The following is a 20,201-nucleotide window of genomic DNA, read 5'->3' as shown; positions in this document are numbered from 1 at the left end:
CAGGTTGGAAAGAGAGGTCTTGGATTTTGAAATAGAGTCTTTTAGGGTTAAATACAGATTGAGAGAATACTGGAAAAACTATATCATGGATGTAAAAATGCCATACCTAACTGGTGCTTATGTTATGGGCATGAATTCCAAAAACCAATCAGTGATAAATTATGCTGGTGTTACTGATAAATAGTTTTGAAATTATGTTTTTGTTTTGGCTATCATTGCACTGAGTGTTATCTATTTGGTATATGATTCCACTTGAAGCTACAGATTTGGCAATGATTGTTTGAACCTGTAAAACTGGCTTTGTAAGAGCACAACAGAATGCAAGCTCCATAGGGCCAGACATTGAATAAATATAAATTAAAGGAATCATGAAATGCATGATGTATGAATAAACAGAAGTAAGAGAAAAAGAATAAAAGGGAAAAAGAAAGAAAGGAAGAAAATAAGGAAAGAAAGAATAAAGGAATAAATAAAGTGGTTTATAGGGTAAATTTCCAGTGCCACGTATCTCTCATCACTGGTCACAAAACACTCAGTATAATATGTTCTTTCCCCAGAACAGAAGCAGTGTTGTGCTAACAAGCATTCTTCACAAGGTCATGCAGGCAAAGGCCCCACAGCTCTCTCCCAGGATATCCCTTCCAGGGTAGTTGATCAGTCTTTGAACTTGAACTACAATGATGTTTCTGACAGTTTTGAAATCCATTATTAGTCAACATCCAGGAACAAACCAACTTATATTGCAAGTTGACAGCAGTAATGTGAGGATCAGGAGATATTCCTTAAGGCAAGAACATATCAGTCTTTATAGATGGATTAAAGCCCTTAGTAAAATAACATGATAAGAGTCTTACTTTTTAGTAAAAACATAGAGCACTCGCTCTTGAATCTGTTTGGTCCTCACCCCATAAATGATGGGATTGAGAGAGGGTGGGATAATCAAATAGAGATTGGCAACAAGAATGTGAATGTAACCTGGTATTTGGTGTCCAAATCTATGAGTAAGGAAAGAGAAGACTGAGGGGATATAGAAAACACAGATGACCCCAACATGAGAGCCACATGTGCTTAGGGCTTTTAGCCGAGCATCATGTGATGGGAGGCGGAAGACAGCATGGAGAATGTAAACATATGAGATGCCAGTGAGGACCAGGTTCAGAACAAAGAAAGAAACCACAAAAAGCCCATAGATACCATTGATACGGATGTTTCCACAGGACAATTTTGCAATGCCCATGTGTTCACAGTAGGAATGGGCTATTACATGAGCCTGACAAAAGGGTAGCCGGTAGATAAGATAGATCATGGGAAGTGTAAGTAAAACTGGACCAATTACAATGCACATGCTGATGCCCACCAACACTTGGGATGTCAAGATGGTCGTGTAATGTAGTGGAGCACAGATGGCCACATAACGGTCAAAAGCCATAGCCAGTAAGACCTCAGCCTCCATGCCAGTGAAGGCATGGATCAGAAACATCTGGGTCACACAAGCTCCATAGTTAACCTCGTGAGCATCAAACCAGAAGATACCCAGCATGCGAGGCACAGAGGTTGTAGAAAGGGCCAAATCGATAGTGGAAAGAATGGCCAGGAAGTAGAACATGGGCTCCTGGAGAGTCTGTTCTACCTTGATGACTAGCAGAATGATGGCATTGCCCAACAAAGCCACGAGGTAAACAGAGCAGAAAGGCAGGGAGATCCACATGTGGATGTCTTCCAGACCTGGGATTCCAATGAGGAAAAATGTGACTGGGTGAAATATGCTCTTGTTGTGATAAAACATTCTTCCAAATCACAGTGTAGGAGAACTTGCCACATGTAGAAGCAGGAGCTGGGGAGACAAGATTGAATAAGAGTTTGGAATGAAAATATTTAGGTTTGTGTTTCATTCAGTATATGTAGAGTAAAATGAAAAGTTTTGTTATTTGGAGGGTCCTGTTATTGTGTTTTGTAATCTACAGTCATTTGAATAGATCAGTCTCAAATAACTTAATTCTTATGTTTACATAATGATTGTAGCATAATGCGTAACCTTACACATTAAAGATTGCAGGATTCTATGACATAGAGTCTGATATTTAACTGGAATAATTGAAGATGCCCTGCACCCTTTATTAGTCCCCTGGTTGAAGAAGAATGCCTGAAAAATCAAAGATTCGCACAAGGGAAATGCCGATTAATTCAAGAGGAGACAGACTAATGAGAACATGAAGTTACAGACACAGATGTACACATATTTTTATAATTAAAAACTGCAAAATTCTTCTAATGATTTGCTAATCATTTATTGATGTAAAGCAAATGCCAAGATTAAGCCTAATATCCTGTCAAAAAGACAGGAAGAGAACATGAGAAATGTAGATATAACAAAAGCATAGATACCCTGGAATGTTTGCCCTGGGAGCAAACACAGGCTGGGTCACATACCAGCACACATGAAAGAGCTCAGAAAGAAAATAATAACAAACCTGTTGAGGATTTTCACTGATTAAAATACTTTCTCAAGAGCAACCAATTTTTCAGTGGCTCATTTTGGATTTCTATGGTGGTGAAAGTTTCTAGTGGTATTTGAAAGCATCATTTACTCTTCACTCTATATTAGTTCCTCTAACTTGTTTATACTGGGTTTATACCTCCTGCTTGATTAAGTCACTTTTCTGGTAGGTAGAGACAACCTAGAAGGCTTCCTTTGGTTATGTACTTGGAGAAGATGTTTTTGATGACACAAAACTGGAAGAAAAAGGTCTATTTGCAGATAAAATTACTTTCTGTAATTATCTAAAGGAAATATATAAGGGTGCTCTTTCAATGCTTTTGAAATTATGAAGAAGCAACCACTCATAAGCTGAAATAATGAAATAGAACTTCTGTGGGTCTCCAACTTGTGGCAGAGTGGTTCAAGATAGAACAAAGTAGAACAGACTCCTGTTTCATCATATATGTTGCTCCATATTTCTGACAAGTGTGTCAAAGTGGAAAATACATCAAGATAAAAAATAAAATAAATAATATACCCATTCTGAGGTGTGGAGGAGGATAGAGAGATAGAGAATGAGAAAGAGAGAGAAATGGAGAGGGAAAGAAATAAGCTCTATTTCTACAGAAGTCCATTTTATTCCTTATAACCCATAGGAAAGGCAGAACATATTTTTCACCAATAAACTATATAATTGCTTTGAAAAAATATATCTATTCCATGGGTCTTCTAGATCGTTTTTAAATTTTCAACCTCCATTTAAGAGTTTCAAAGGAATTTTATTCGATTAAAATCAGAAATTGTACTACCTGATAAATATCAAGCCTGGTAATCTCAGCAACCCTTGATCATTTCTCACTTATTTGAATGTAATACATACCTAAGTCAAGAGAAAATTCACCTGCCTTATTATGTCATAGAAATATAAGCTCAAGGGGAGTATCAAGCAGCATGGCTTTATAGCCTTGTCATTTTTACAGTCCGAGAAGAGTCATTTTATATTAAGGCTTTAGTTGATTAGAACATTAGGAAAATTGAGTTAGTTAGGTTTTCAACTATAATTGGCACCATGAGATTGAATCCTCTGAGATTGCTAACAAAACTTTTTGACTCTGATCTGGGGAAAGAGAAGCTCAAGAAAAGTGATAAGTATAGAAATGTTCCCAAAGAAAGGTGCAGATGTGGGAGCAAAAATACCCAAATACGGTTATTTAATATATGGCATACAGATACATACATTTTATTTCTAAGTGAAATTTTACAGCCAAATTACTATAGGATGTTGTTTTCTAGATAAAATAGTCCTTGATCCATATTAACTACCTAAGTTAGAGCATAATAACCTTGCATTGCAGACTCCATGTTCAATCTTAGCTCTCTTATTCATTTCAATGACCATGTATTCTGAGTTTATTAAATGTTTAGTCTATGGATTAAGATCCTTGAGCATTTGGTCACTCTGCCCTCTATCCATGATTGCTTCTGTATATTCCCCCCCTTGCCAATTTGTCATACCTCTATCACAGAGGTCATAGAGATAGTTAGTAAAAGTATCTACAAATGAAATGAGTTTGCTTCAGATCAAATACTGAATTTCTCATGTATACTATCTGTGTCAATTTGAGTGACCTTCTTATTTTCTCTTTGTCTCAGTTTCCTCAACTGAAAAATTAAGAATGATAATAGTACCCACAGCTTATAATACTTCTGAGGAATAATTTAAGTTGTTAATATAATACACTTAAATACAATACTTAGCATGCTTAAATGATTTTAAAATGTTAGTTTTCATTATCATATAACTCAGCTCATAACAACACCTTCTTATATATTTGATCTATGAAAACCACATGGAGAAAACTCTCATGCCACTAAGTCTATACATTTGGTGTGAAAGTTCTCGTTTATTATAACATTTTATCCCTCGTTTTTCAGTCAAATGTGTGTTTATATATACATATTTCTCATTCTCACTAGAATAACATTACATTAAATGGGAAAATCACTGTCTTTTTACTTCGTGCTTGAGCAGATATCTTAAACAATATTGAAGACACAATCAAGTTTAAAATGTAAAGCACAGACTTAAAAGCATAAAGTTAATTTTTTCATCTTACTCTTTAGTCTTTTTCATTATATCACACAAAATTTAAGTTTAAACTTCTGAAAGTTTACAAATTAAAATACAGGCATTCCTCAGAGATATTGCAGCTTCAGTTCCATACCACTGCAATGAAGTGAATGTCACACGAATATTTTGGTTTCCTGCTTGCTATAGTTTGAATGTCTGAGTCTCTGAAACTCATGTTGAAACTTAACCTTCAATGGGGCAATACTGAAAGCCGGGGCCTTTCAGAGATGATTGGGTCATGAGAGTTCTGCCCTCATGAATGAAATAATCTCCTTACGGATTAACAGATTAAGAGATTAATGGGAATGCAACTAGCTAAGAGAGACCTGAGCTAGCACATTAGCACCCTTACCATATGATGCCCCACACTTCCTTGAGACCCTGCAGAGTCCCCACCAGCAAGAAGTATCTCACCAAATGGGGGCTCTCAACCTCAGACATCTCAACCTCCATTACCACAAGAAATAAATTATTTTCTTTATAAATTACCCATTTTCAGGTATTCTATTATCAGGAACACAAACAGACTATGACACCAGTCCATATAAAAGTTATGTTGACACTATAGTCTATTAAGTGTGCAATTGCATTATGTTTACAAATGCAATGAACATACCTTAATTAAAAATACTCTGAAAAAAATGCTAATGATCATCTGATGGCTGCTGACTGATCAGGGTGGTAGTTGTTGACTGTTGGAGTGGCTGCGGCAATTTAGTAAAATAAGACAACAGTGAAGCTTGTCAAATCAGTAGACTCTTTCATGAAAGGCTTTTCTGTACTGTGTAATTCTATTTTGTACCACTTTACCCTTAGTAGAGCATCTTTCAAAATTAGTCATTTCTCTCAAATCCTGCTGCTGCTTCATCTATTCATTTTATATTATATAATATTCTAAATCCTTTATCATTTCAACAAATCACTTTCTTTGCTCATCCATAAATAGCAAGTTCTCATCCATTAACCCTTTGTCATGAGATTGCAGCATTCAGTTCTATCTTCAGGTTTCACTTCTAATTCCATTTGTCTTGCTATTTCCACCATATCTGCAGCTACTTCCTTTACTGAAGTCTTGAACCCCCCAACGTCATCCATGAGGGTTGGAATGAATTTCTTGCAAACTCCTGTTAATGTTGGTGTCTGGATCTCCTCCATGAATTATAAACATTCTTAATGGTATCTCCAATGGTGAATCCTTTCCAGAAGGTTTTCAATTTACTCTGCCCAGATCCATCAGAAGAATCATTATTTACTTCAATTGTAGCCTTAAGAAATATTTCTTATATATTAAGACTTGAAAGTAAAAATTACTTATTGACCTATGGGCTGCAGAATGCATGTTGTGTTAGTGGACATGGAAACAAGATGAATCACATATGTCTCAATCAGAATTCTTGGGTGACTAGGTGCATTGTCAATGAGTAATATTTTGAAATGAATCTTTTTTTACTGAGCAGTGAAGTCTCCACAGTGTGCTTAAAATATTCAGGAAATGGCCGGGAGTAGTGGCTCACGCCTGTAATCCCCACCAGGGCAAGGCAGGTGGATCATGAGGTCAAGAGACCGAGACCATCCTGGCCAACATGGTGAAATCCTATCTCCACTTAAAAAAAAAAAAAATTAGCCAGGTATGGTGGTGCACACCTGTAATCCCAGATACTCGGGAGATTGAGGCAGGATAATTGCTTAAACCCAGGAGGCAGAGGTTGCAGTGAGCTGAGATCCTGCCTCTGTACTCCAGCCTGGAAGACAGAGCAAGACTCCATCTCAAAAAAAAAAAAAAAAAAAAATTAGTAAACAATGCTGTAAACAGATGTGCTGTCATCCAGGCTTTGTTGTTCCATTTATAGAGCACAGGCAGAGTAAATTTAGCATAATTCTTAAGAGCCCTGAACTTTTTAGAATGATAAATTGAGCATTGACTTCAACTTAAAGTCACCAATTGCATCAGAACCAGCAAGAGAGTCAGCCTGTCTATTGAAGCTTAGAAGCCAGGCATGTACTTTTCTCTACCTATGAAAGTGCTAGGTGGCATCTTATTCCGACATAAGGTTGTCTTGTCGATCTTGAGTATCTGTTGTTTAGGGTAGTCAGTTCATCAATTGTCTTAGCTGTAATAGATCTTCCGGATAAGTTGAAACAGCTTCTACATCAGCATTTGCTACGTCACTTTATCCTTTTATATTATGGAGACAACATTTTGCCTTTAAACTCCATAAACTAATCTCTGCTAACTTCAAACTTTTCTTCTGCAGCTTCCTCACTTCTCTCATTCTTAACAGAATTAAACAGAAATAGACCCTAGTTCTGGATTAGGCTTTGACTTAAAGGAATATTTTGATTGGTTTGACGTTCTGTACAGACCATTAAGACTTTTTTCATATTATCAATAAAGTTGTTTTGCCTTTTTATCATTGATATGTTCACTGGAGTAGCACTTGTAATTACTTTCAGAGTATTTTCCTTTGCAGCCACAACTTGGCTAACCTTTTGGCACAAAAGGACTCACTATCAGCCTTCTTCACCTTTCAACATGCCTTTCTCACTAAGCTTAATCATTTCTAGCTTTTAATTTAAAGTCATAGATGTGTGACTCATCCTTTCCCTTGAAAACTTAGAGGCCATTGTAAGGTTTTTAATTGGCCAAATTTTGATACTGTTGTGTCTCAGGGAATAAGGAGGCCTGAGAAGAGGGAGAGAGATGGTGAAACAGTCATAACATATACAACAAAATACTGAAAATCAAAATTGTTAATTTTAAGAATCTGTGTACGAATTTCAAGATCAAAGTAAACTAGACCAAGTGATAGAATAAAAGAAAAATTAAAACACATGAAAGAAAAATATGGAGTTTCTACTTTATATTTATATAAAAATACTTACAAAACAATATGGAAAGAAAATTGAAAGGAAATATTTAAACATATGAAGTCTGAAAAGTATCTTGAAGTAATAGAGACATAATATCTCAGAATGTAAGTACCTATTATATACTGAACATGATTCTAAAAATTATAAATCCAGACTCAATGGATTAAAATTTAGAATATGAAAAATAAACATGCTTTCCAAAGAATGAGAGAAAATGTTCTTTCCAAACAGTGAGAAAATGATCAGCATCTTATGTCTTATTAAGAGTATTGATGCCGAGTCAAGAGCAAGATGGCCGAATAGGAACAGCTCCAGTCTCCAACTCCCAGCACGAGCAACACAGAAGACTGGTGATTTCTGCATTTTCAACTGAGGTACTGGTGTCATCTCACTAGGGAGTGCCGGACAATCAGTGCTGGTCAGCTGGTGCAGCCTGACCAGGGAGAGCTGAAGCAGGGCGAGGCATTGCCTCACCTGGGAAGCGCAAGGGGGAAGGGAATCCCTTTTCCTAGCCAGGGGAACTGAGACACACAACACCTGGAAAATCGGGTAATTCTCACCCCAATACTGCGCTTTAAGCAAACAGGCACACCAGGAGATTATACCCACACCTGGCCAGGAGGGTCCCACGCCCACGGAGCCTCCCTCATCGCTAGCAAAGCAGTCTGTGATCTAACCTCGAGGCAGCAGCGAGCCTGGGGGAGGGGCGCCCGCCATTGCTGAGGCTTAAGTAGGTAAACAAAGCCGCTGGGAAGCTTGAACTGGGTGGAGCTCACAGTGGCTCAAGGAAACCTGCCTGTCTCTGTAGGCTCCACTTCTGGGGCCAGGGCACAGCTAAATAACAACAACAACAAAAGCAGCAGAAACATGTGCAGATGCAAACGACTCTGTCTGACAGCTTTGCAGAGAGCAGTGGATCTCCCCACATGGAGGTTGAGATCTGAGAAGGGACAGACTGCCTGCTCAAGTGGGTCGCTGATCCCTGAGTAGCCTAACTGGGAGACATCCCCCACTAGGGGCAGGCTGATACCCCACACCTCACAGGGTGGAGTACACCCCTGAGAGGAAGCTTCCAAAGTAAGAATCAGACAGGTACACTTGCTGTTCAGCAAAATTCTATCTTCCGCAACCTCTGCTGCTGATACCCAGGTAAACAGGGTCTGGAGTGGACCTCAAGCAATCTCCAACAGACCTACAGCTGAGGGTCCTGACTATTAGAAGGAAAACTATCAAACAGGAAGAACACCTATACCAAAACCCCATCAGTACGTCACCATCATCAAAGACCAGAGGCAGATAAAACCACAAAGATGGGGAAAAAGGAGGGCAGAAAAGCTGGAAATTCAAAAAATAAGAGTGCATCTCCCCCTGCAAAGGAGCGCAGCCCATCGCCAGCAACGGATCAAAGCTGGTCAGAGAATGACTTTGACGAGATGAGAGAAGAAGGCTTCAATCCATCAAACTTCTCAGAGCTGAAGGAAGAATTACGTACCCAGTGCAAAGAAACTAAAAATCTTGAAAAAAGAGTGGAAGAATTGATAGCTACAATAATTAATGCAGAGAAGGTCATAAACGAAATGACAGAGATGAAAACCATGACACGAGAAATACGTGACATATCCACAAGCTTCAGTAACCGACTCGATCAACTGGAAGAAAGAGTATCAGCGATTGAGGATCAAATGAATGAAATGAAGTGAGAAGAGAACCCAAAAGAAAAAAGAAGAAAAAAAAATGAGCAAGGCCTGCAAGAAGTATGGGATTATGTAAAAACACCAAATCTACGTCTGATTGGGGTGCCTGAAAGTGAGGGGGAAAATGGAACGAAGTTGGAAAACACTCTTCAGGATATCATCCAGGAGAACTTCCCCAACCTAGTAGGGCAGGCCAACATTCAAATTCAGGAAATACAGAGAACACCACAAAGATACTCCTCCAGAAGAGCAACTCCAAGACACATAATTGCCAGATTCACCAAAGTTGAAATGAAGGAAAAAATCATGAGGGCAGCCAGAGAGAAAGGTCAGGCTACCCACAAAGGGAAGCCCATCAGAATAACAGCAGACCTCTCGGCAGAAACTCTATAATCCAGAAGAGAGTGGGGGCCAATATTCAACATTCTTAAAGAAAAGAATTTTCAACCCAGAATTTCATATCCAGCCAAACTAAGTTTCATAAGTGAAGGAGAAATAAAAGCCTTTACAGATAAGCAAATGCTTAGAGATTTTGTCACCACCAGGCCTGCCTTACAAGAGACCCTGAAGGAAGCCCTAAACATGGAAAGGAACAACCGGTACCAGCCACTGCAAAAACATGCCAAAATGTAAAGACCATTGAGGCTAGGAGGAAACTGCATCAATTAACGAGCAAAATAACCAGTTAATATCATAATGGCAGGATCAAGATCACACATAACAATATTAACCTTAAATGTAAATGCACTAAATGCTCCAATTAAAAGACACAGACTGGCAAACTGGATAAAGACTCAAGACCCATCAGTCTGCTGTATTCAGGAGACCCATCTCACATGCAGAGACATACATAGGTTCAAAATAAAGAGATGGAGGAAGATCTACCAAGCAAATGGAGAACAAAAAAAAGCAGGGGTTGTACTACTAGTCTCTGATAAAACAGACTTTAAACCATCAAAGATCAAAAGAGACAAAGAAGGCCATTACATAATGGTAAAGGGATCAATTCAACAGGAAGAGCTAACTATCCTAAATATATATGCACCCAATACAGGAGCACCAAGATTCATAAAGCAAGTCCTTAGAGACTTACAAAGAGACTTAGACTCCCATAAAATAATAATGTGAGACTTCAACACTCCACTGTCAACATTAGACAGATCAACGAGACAGAAAGTTAACAAGGATATCCAGGAATTGAACTCATCTCTGCACCAAGAGGACCTAATAGACATCTATAGAACTCTCCACCCCAAACCAAGAGACTATGCATTCTTCTTAGCACCACATCGCACTTATTCCAAAATTGACCACATATTGGAAGTAAAGCACTGCTTAGTAAATGTAAAAGAACAGAAATTATAACAAACTGTCTCTCAGACCACAGTGCAATCAAACTAGAACTCAGGACTAAGAAACTCAATCAAAACCGCTCAACTACATGGAAACTGAACAACCTGCTCCTGAATGACTACTGGGTACATAACAAAATGAAGGCAGAAATAAAGATGTTCTTTGAAACCAATGAGAACAAAGATACAACATACCAGAATCTCTGGGACACATTTAAAGCAGTGTGTAGAGGGAAATTTATAGCACTAAATGCCCACAAGAGAAAGCTGGAAAGATCTAAAATTGACACTCTAACATCACAATTAAAAGAACTGGAGAAGAAAGAGCAAACACATTCAAAAGCTAGCAGAAGGCAAGAAATAACTAAGATCAGAGCAGAACTGAAGGAGATAGAGACACAAAAAACCTTCCAAAAATCAATGAATCCAGGAGTTGGTTTTTTTGAAAAAATCAACAAAATTGACAGACCTCTAGCAAGACTAATAAAGAAGAATGAAGAGAAGAATCAAATAGATGCAATAAAAAATGATAAAGGAGATATCACCACCGACCCCACAGAAATACAAACTACCATCAGAGAATACTATAAACACCTCTATGCAAATCAACTAGAAAATCTAGAAGAAATGGATAATTTCCTGGACACTTACACTCTTCCAAGACTAAACCAGGAAGAAGTTGAATCCCTGAATAGACCAATAGCAGGCTCTGAAATTGAGGCAATAATTAATAGCCTACCCACCAAAAAAAGTCCAGGACCAGATGGATTCACAGCTGAATTCTACCAGAGGTACAAGGAGGAGCTGGTACCATTCCTTCTGAAACTATTCCAATCAATAGAAAAAGAGGGAATCCTCCCTAACTCATTTTATGAGGCCAACATCATCCTGATACCAAAGCCTGGCAGAGACACAACAAAAAATGAAAATTTTAGACCAATATCTCTGATGAACATCGATGTAAAAATCCTCAATAAAATACTGGCAAACCGGATTCAGCAGGACATCGAAAAGCTTATCCACCATGATCAAGTGGGCTTCATCCCTGGGATGCAAGGCTGGTTCAACATTCGCAAATCAATGAACATAATCCAGCATATAAAAGAACAAAAGACAAGAACCACATGATTATCTCAATAGATGCAGAAAAGGCTTTTGACAAAATTCAACAGCCCTTCATGCTAAAAACGCTCAATAAATTCGGTATTGATGGAACTTACCTCAAAATAATAAGAGCTATTTATGACAAACCCACAGGTAATATCATACTGAATGGGCAAAAACTGGGAAAATTCCCTTTGAAAACTGGCACAAGACAGCGATGCCCTCTCTCACCACTCCTGTTCAACATAGTGTTGGAAGTTCTGGCTAGGGCAATCAGGCAGGAGAAAGAAATAAAGGGTATCCAGTTAGGAAAAGAAGAAGTCAAATTGTCCCTGTTTGCAGATGACATGATTGTATACTTAGAAAACCCCATTGTCTCCGCCCAAAATCTCCTTAAGCTGATAAGAAACTTCAGCAAAGTCTCAGGATACAAAATTGATGTGCAAAAATCACAAGCATTCTTATACACCAGTAACAGACAAACAGAGAGCCAAATCATGAATGAACTTCCATTCACAATTGCTTCAAAGGGAATAAAATACCTAGGAATCCAACTTACAAGGGATGTAAAGGACCTCTTCAAGGAGAACTTCAAACCACTGCTCAGTGAAATCAAAGAGGACACAAACAAATGGAAGAACATACCATGCTCATGGATAGGAAGAATCAATATCGTGAAAATGGCCATACTGCCCAAGGTTATTTATAGATTCAATGCCATCCCCATCAAGCTACCAATGAGTTTCTTCACAGAATTGGAAAAAACTGCTTTAAAGTTCATATGGAACCGAAAAAGAGTCCACATTTCCAAGACAATTCTAAGTCAAAGGAACAAAGCTGGAGGCATCACGCTACCTGACTTCAAACTATACTACAAGGCTACAGTAACCAAAACAGCATGGTACTGGTACCAAAACAGAGATATAGACCAATGGAACAGAACGGAGTCCTCAGAAATAATACCACACATCTACAGCCATCTGATCTTTGACAAACCTGAGAGAATCAAGAAATGGGGAAAGGATTCCCTATTTAATAAATGGTGCTGGGAAAATTGGCTAGCCATAAGTAGAAAGCTGAAACTGGATCCTTTCCTTACTCCTTATACGAAAATTAATTCAAGATGGATTAGAGACTTAAATGTTAGACCTAATACCATAAAAACCCTAGAAGAAAACTTAGGTAGTACCATTCAGGACATAGGCATGGGCAAGGACTTCATGTCTGAAACCCCAAAAGCAATGGCAACAAAAGCAAAAATTGACAAATGGGATCTAGTTGCACTAAAGAGCTTCTGCACAGCAAAGGAAACTACCATCAGAGTGAACAGGCAGCCTACAGAATGGGAGAGAATTTTTCTAATCTACTCATCGGGCAAAAGGCTGATATCCAGAACCTGCAAAGAACTCAAACAAATTTACAAGACGGGAACAAACAACCCCATCAAAGGGTGGGCAGGGGATATGGACGGACATTTCTCAAAAGAAGACATTCATACAGCCAGCAGACACATGAAAAAGTGCTCATCATCACTGGCCATCAGAGAGATGCAAATCAAAACCACAATGAGATACCATCTCACACCAGTTAGAATGGCAATCATTAAAAAGTCAGGAAACAACAGGTGCTGGAGAGGATGTGGAGAAACAGGAACACTTTTACACTGTTGGTGGGATTGTAAACTAGTTCAACCATTATGGAAAACAGTATGGCGACTCCTCAAGGATCTAGAACTAGATGTACCATATGACCCAGCCATCCCACTACTGGGTATATACCCAAAGGATTATAAATCATGCTGCTATAAAGGCACATGCACACGTATGTTTATTGCAGCACTATTCACAACAGCAAAGACTTGGAATCAACCCAAATGTCCATCTGTGACAGACTGGATTAAGAAAATGTGGCACATATACATGGAATATTATGCAGCCATAAAAAAGGATGAATTTGCATCCTTTGTAGGGACAAGGATGCAGCTGGAAACCATCATTCTTAGCAAACTATCACAAGAAGAGAAAACCAAACACCGCATGTTCTCACTCATAGGTGGGAACTGAACAATGAGATCACCTGGACTCGGGAAGGGGAACATCACACATCGAGGCCTATCATGGGGAGGGGGGAGGGGGGAGGGATTGCATTGGGAGTTATACCTGATATAAATGACGAATTGATGGGTGCTGACATGTTGATGGGTGCAGCACACTAACATGGCACAAGTATACATATGTAACAAACCTGCACGTTATGCACATGTACCCTAGAACTTAAAGTATTAAAAAAAAAAAAAAGGACCAGTCAAGGTACATTCCTCTGACCCTTTAACTGAACTGCTGCAGTCATCATAGAATATGCATTGCTCTGGCTGGTGGGCAGTGTACTTCTCCACATATTCTAGTTCCAGAATCTCTTCTGATGAGATGATCTCCAGGTCCATGTATTTGACCAAGGAAATTAGCAGAAACTGGCCCTCAGTAAGGAAATCAACTCCACATGTGTGTAGAACTCATATTTATCCTTCAGCAGTTTATTCATGATGTTACTAAGGTCAGCTACTTCAGAGGCAGCAGAGATTGAGAAGAGAACATCATCTGTGATATATTTCTTGTTATCACTGTAGAAGCGTGTTTGGAATGGAGACATGGCAGGGAGGACACACAAGACTTGCCCACAGAAACATAGGGGTTGATATTCAGAGAACAAGAGCTCTGGTCTCTTAGGATTAAAAAATGGCAGCTCAAAATTAGACAGAATAAGTGAGAAGCTCCATTTGAAAGCTGGCTTCCACTTTCTTTCCTTGTATCTCTTCCTATATTTTTAATTAATTATAGAATCACATATATTTGATTTTACAGAAGTAATATAGACAGATTTAATGTACTTTAGTTTTCCCCAGTGGTAATGTCCTGCAAAACTGTAGCACCATATCACAATCAGGATATTGAATTGATGTTAATACTGTGAAGATATAGAACATTTTCATCACCACAAGGAACTCTAATGGCTGCCATTTGTAGCCACATTCACTTTCCTCTCACACTCCCAACTCTACTCTCACCATTCCTAATACCTGACAACTATGAATCTGTTTTCCATTCCTATAATTTTGTCATTTCAAGATTGTTATATAATTGAAATTATACAGTCTGTCCCTTTGGGAATGGGCTTTCCTTACTCTGCATAATTATCCAAAGATTCTTCCAGGATACTGTGTGTATTAATAGAGATTTTTTTCTTACTATTTCTGAGTATTATTCCATGTATGGGTGTACTAGTTCATTTAGTCAGTCACTCCTTGGAGATCATTCCAATTATTTGTGGATGTTTTATATATGTAAAACTGTCCCTATTTGCTGTATATATCTGTGCATATATATATATATATGCACAGATATCATAGATATATATGTACACACAGATATATATGTGTATATATATCACAGATATCAAGATATATATCTTATATATAACACATATATAAATATCACATACTTATGTGATATATGTATCACATATATATATCTGTGACACAGATATATATATAAATATCTGTGTATTTATATATATACATAAAATGTACATACATAAATGTATAAAAGTATATACATATATATCTCACATGTGATATATATATCACAGTTTCTTTATCCACTCATTCATTGATGGGCATTTGAGTTGGTTCCACAATTTTGCAATTGTGAATTGTGCTTCTAAAAACATGCAAGTGCAAGTACCTTTTTCAAATAATGACCTCTTTTACTCTGGGTAGATACCCAGTAGTGGGATTGCTGGATCAAACTGTAGCTCTACTTTCTTTTCTTTGAAAAATCTCTATATTGTTTTCCATAGTGGCTGTACTAGTTTACATTCCCACCAGCAGTGTAGAATCTTGTATCTGGAAATTTGATGAATTATTTTATCAGTTCTAGGAGGCTTCTGGAGGAGTCTAGGGTTTTCAAGTAAACGACCATATCATCAGCAAATAGGGACAGTTTTACTTCTTCTTTAGTAATCCCTGATCACCACATCCAAGGCAACATCTACTGTTTTTGATTTTTTTATTATGTCCACTCTTGCAGGAGTAAGGCAGTATCACATTGTGGTTTTGACTTGCATCTCCCTGATCATTAGTGATGTTGAGCATTTTTTCATGTGTTTGTTGGTTGGCCATTTGTATATCTTCTTTTGAGAATTGTCTGTTCATGTCTTTGACCCACTTTTTGATGGGATTTTTTTTTTTCTTACTGATTTGTTTGGGTTTATTGTGGATTCTGGATGTTAGTCCTTTGTCAGATTTATGGGTTGTGAAGATTTTCTCCTACTCTGTGGGTTGTCTGTTTACTCTGCTGACTGTTCCTTTTGCTGTGTAGAATCTCTTTAGTTTAATTAGGTCCCATATATTTATCTTTGTTTTTATTTCATTTGCTTTTGGGTTATTGGTATAACCCCTAAAACGTAATAAATGTAAATAAGTAGAGGAATAAATATAAAAGAATGTATTTACTTAAAAAAAAAAAGAGTATTGATGCCAAAAATAAAAGCTGAATGATGAATTAAGAAAGATGATAGAACAGAACTGTATTCAAAATTTTATACATTTTTGATTTATCATTTAAATATGAGGACAAATTAAAACATACTTAGACATAAAATTAGAATTATTACCAAAGCAGGGGTAAATTGTGGCTGGCAATACGACTTGGATCTAAAATGTAAGAGATGTTTCTCCTAAGAATTGGTAAGCAAGAATATATTCATGAATAGTTGCTGTAGAAATAAATTATTAATAATATATTTCATCAAATAAAAATGTTTAATGAATATTCTTTAAAAAACTGGAAATAAGATTGCAGATAATCACAACATGAAATAAATAAATGTACAAGAAAAAAGAAAACCTAAAGAGAACTAATATTTTTGTTTGTTCAAAGTATAGTAGTTACAAATTACTTTATTTATATATCTGATTTTGAGAAAGAGGGACTTTACAGGTTTGTGCCACCATGCCAGGCTTTATTTATTTATTTATTTATTTTAATTTTTTTCAGAAACAGGGTCTTGCTATGTTACCCAAGGTGGACAAACTACTTTTATTAGAAAACAAAAATGAACCTAGGAAAGTTAAAAAATTTTAATAATATATAATAGAAGAAGAAATATAGCATACGCAACTGTCAAACATCAGTGAGAAATGGGATTTTCAAAAACAAGAACTAAATGAAATACTGGAAAATAAAAGTGAGAAAAAAATCAAAATATGTGAAATGTAGCTAGGTATGGTGGCATGTACCTGCAGTCCTAACTACTACAGAAGCTGAGGTAGAAAGACTGTGTAAGCCCAAAAGTTCAAGCCTGAGCAACGCAGTGATACACAGTCAAAAAATAAAAAACAACAACAACAAACAAAAACAAAACACAACAAATTCTGATATTCAAAAGTACTTAATCAAAAATAAAGATCAAGAAGCAGAAATATGTTCTGGTTATTTAAAATTCTGTTGCTTAATAATTCTACTTCAAAGTATAAAGCCTCAATGAATTACTATAAAAATGTAAACTATGCCACAAACATGTGCACCATATTTTCTAATTTGAAATAATAATAATGATAACACAAATGTCCATAAACAGAGGAATACATAAATAACATCAATGTTACAAAACACAAAGTATTTTAATCTATATAAAATAATGACAAGTGATCCAATAAACATGCTATGATTTGTTGTAAAACTAAAATGTGTACTGTGATGTCAGAAAAGCACAGGCCCAATTGCCTCTAAAATTAGGAAGGAAACTGTGTTGTAGGGGTGATAAAGGTAATATTAACTTTAATGTTGCATATATTTTATTAAGCGTTATCTTTGAGATGAGTGCAGTGTTAAAAGTTGTTAATTCTGGTTTGCAGGAAAAAATACATTTTTATATTTTAGCATTAGTTTCCTTTTAACAGTCTAAAAGATAAAAAAATTAAAGTTATTAGAAATATAAAACAATGTTACTAGTTTGATGATACAAATCTCTATTGCTGATCTTAAGACACTTCATTTCTGGGGGGGCAGAGCAAGATGGCCGAATAGGAACAGCTCCAGTCTCCAACTCCCAGCGCGAGCGACACAGAAGACCGGTGATTTCTGCATTTTCAACTGAGGTACTGGGGTCATCTCACTAGGGAGTGCCGGACAATCGGTGCTGGTCAGCTGCTGCAGCCTGACCAGCGAGAGCTGAAGCAGGGCGAGGCATCGCCTCACCTGGAAGCGCAAGGGGGAAGGGAATCCGTTTTCCTAGCCAGGGGAACTGAGACACACAACACCTGGAAAATCAGGTGACTCCCACCCCAATACTGCACTTTGGGCAAACGGGCACACCAGGAGATTGTATCCCACACCTGGCCAGGAGGGTCCCACGGCCACGGAGCCTCCTTCATTGCTAGCACAGCAGTCTTCGATCTAACCACAAGGCAGCAGCGAGGCTGGGGGAGGGGCGCCCACCATTGCTGAGGCTTAAGTAGGTAAACAAAGTCGCGGGAAGCTCGAACTGGGTGGAGCTCACAGCAGCTCAAGGAAGCCTGCCTGTCTCTGTAGTCTCCACCTTTGGGGACAGCGCACAGCTGAAGACCAACAGAGGAAGCAGCAGGGGCCGGTGCAGATGCGATCGACTCTGTCTGACAGCTCTGGGGAGAGCTGTGGATCTCCCAACGCGGAGGTTGAGATCTGAGAATGGACAGACTGCCTGCTCAGGTGTGTCCCTGACCCCTGAGTAGCCTAGCTGGGAGACATCCCCCACTAGGGGCAGTCTGACACCCCACACCTCACAGGGTGGAGTACACCCCTGAGAGGAAACTTCCAAAGGAAGAATCAGACAGGTACACTCACTGTTCAGCAACATTCTGTCTTCGGCAAACTCTGCTGCTGATACGCAGGCAAACAGGGTCTGGAGTGGACCTCAAGCAATCTCCAACAGACCAACAGACAGTAATTCTGACTGTTAGAAGGAAAACTATCAAACAGGAAGGACACCGATACCAAATCCCCATCAGTACATCACCATCATCAAAGACCAGAGGCAGATAAAACCACAAAGATGGGGAAGAAGCAGGGCAGAAAAGCTGGAAATTCAAAAAATAAGAGCGCATCTCCCCCTGCAAAGGAGCGCAGCCCATCGCCAGCAGTGGATCAAAGCTGGTAAGAGAATGACTTTGACGAGATGAGAGAAGAAGGCTTCAGTCCATCAAACTTCTCAGAGCTAAAGGAGGAATTACGTACCCAGCACAAAGAAACTAAAAATCTTGAAAAAAGAGTGGAAGAATTGACAGCTAGACTAATTAAGGCAGAGAAGATCATAAACGAAATGACAGAGATGAAAACCATGACACGAGAAATACGTGAAAAATACACAAGCTTCAGTAACCGACTCGATCAACTGGAAGAAAGAGTATTAGCGATTGAGGATCAAATGAATGAAATGAAGCGAGAAGAGAAACCAAAAGAAAAAAGAAGAAAAAAAAATGAGCAAAGTCTGCAAGAAGTATGGGATTACGTAAAAAGACCAAATCTACGTCTGATTGGGGTGCCTGAAAGTGAGGGGGAAAATGGAACCAAGTTGGAAAACACTCTTCAGGATATCATCCAGGAGAACTTCCCCAACCTAGTAGGGCAGGCCAACATTCAAATTCAGGAAATACAGAGAATGCCACAAAGATACTCCTCCAGAAGAGCAACTCCAAGACACATAATTGCCAGATTCACCAAAGTTGAAATGAAGGAAAAAATCTTAAGGGCAGCCAGAGAGAAAGGTCGGGTTACCCACAAAGGGAAGCCCATCAGACTAACAGCAGATCTCTTGGCAGAAACTCTACAAGCCAGAACAGAGTGGGGGCCAATATTCAACGTTCTTAAAGAAAAGAATTTTAAGCCCAGAATTTCATATCCAGCCAAACTAACTTTCATAAGTGAAGGAGAAATAAAAGCCTTTACAGATAAGGAAATGCTTAGAGATTTTGTCACCACCAGGCCTGCCTTACAAGAGACCCTGAAGGAAGCCCTAAACATGGAAAGGAACAACCGGTACCAGCCATTGCAAAAACATGCCAAAATGTAAAGACCATCGAGGCTAGGAAGAAACTGCATCAACTAACGAGCAAAATAACCAGTTAATATCATAATGACAAGATCAAGTTCACACATAACAATATTAACCTTAAATGTAAATGGACTAAATGCTCCAATTAAAAGACACAGACTGGCAAACTGGATAAAGAGTCAAGACCCATCAGTCTGCTGTATTCAGGAGACCCATCTCACATGCAGAGACATACATAGGCTCAAAATAAAGGGATGGAGGAAGATCTACCAAGCAAATGGAGAACAAAAAAAAGCAGGGGTTGCAATCCTAGTCTCTGATAAAACCGAATTTAAACCATCAAAGATCAAAAGAGACAAAGAAGGCCATTACATAATGGTAAAGGGATCAATTCAACAGGAAGAGCTCACTCTCCTAAATATATATGCACCCAATACAGGAGCACCCAGATTCATAAAGCAAGTCCTTAGAGACTTACAAAG

At 38.2% G+C, this 20,201-nt stretch overlaps 1 protein-coding gene across 1 annotated transcript; it reads right to left on the bottom strand.

The window, feature by feature from the left end:
• Nucleotides 1-850: 850 nt before the first annotated feature.
• Nucleotides 851-1,786, bottom strand: LOC104677200 (olfactory receptor 52J3). Its single transcript, XM_010382165.2, has one exon. It carries the CDS (start codon nt 1,784-1,786, stop codon nt 851-853), a length of 936 nt encoding a protein of 311 aa, XP_010380467.2.
• Between the last annotated feature and the right edge of the window lie 18,415 nt (nt 1,787-20,201).

The sequence above is a fragment of the Rhinopithecus roxellana genome, chromosome 15, assembly GCF_007565055.1.
Source record: "Rhinopithecus roxellana isolate Shanxi Qingling chromosome 15, ASM756505v1, whole genome shotgun sequence".
Classification (NCBI taxonomy): Eukaryota; Metazoa; Chordata; class Mammalia; order Primates; family Cercopithecidae; genus Rhinopithecus; species Rhinopithecus roxellana.
This window is presented reverse-complemented; position numbering and strand designations above follow the sequence as displayed.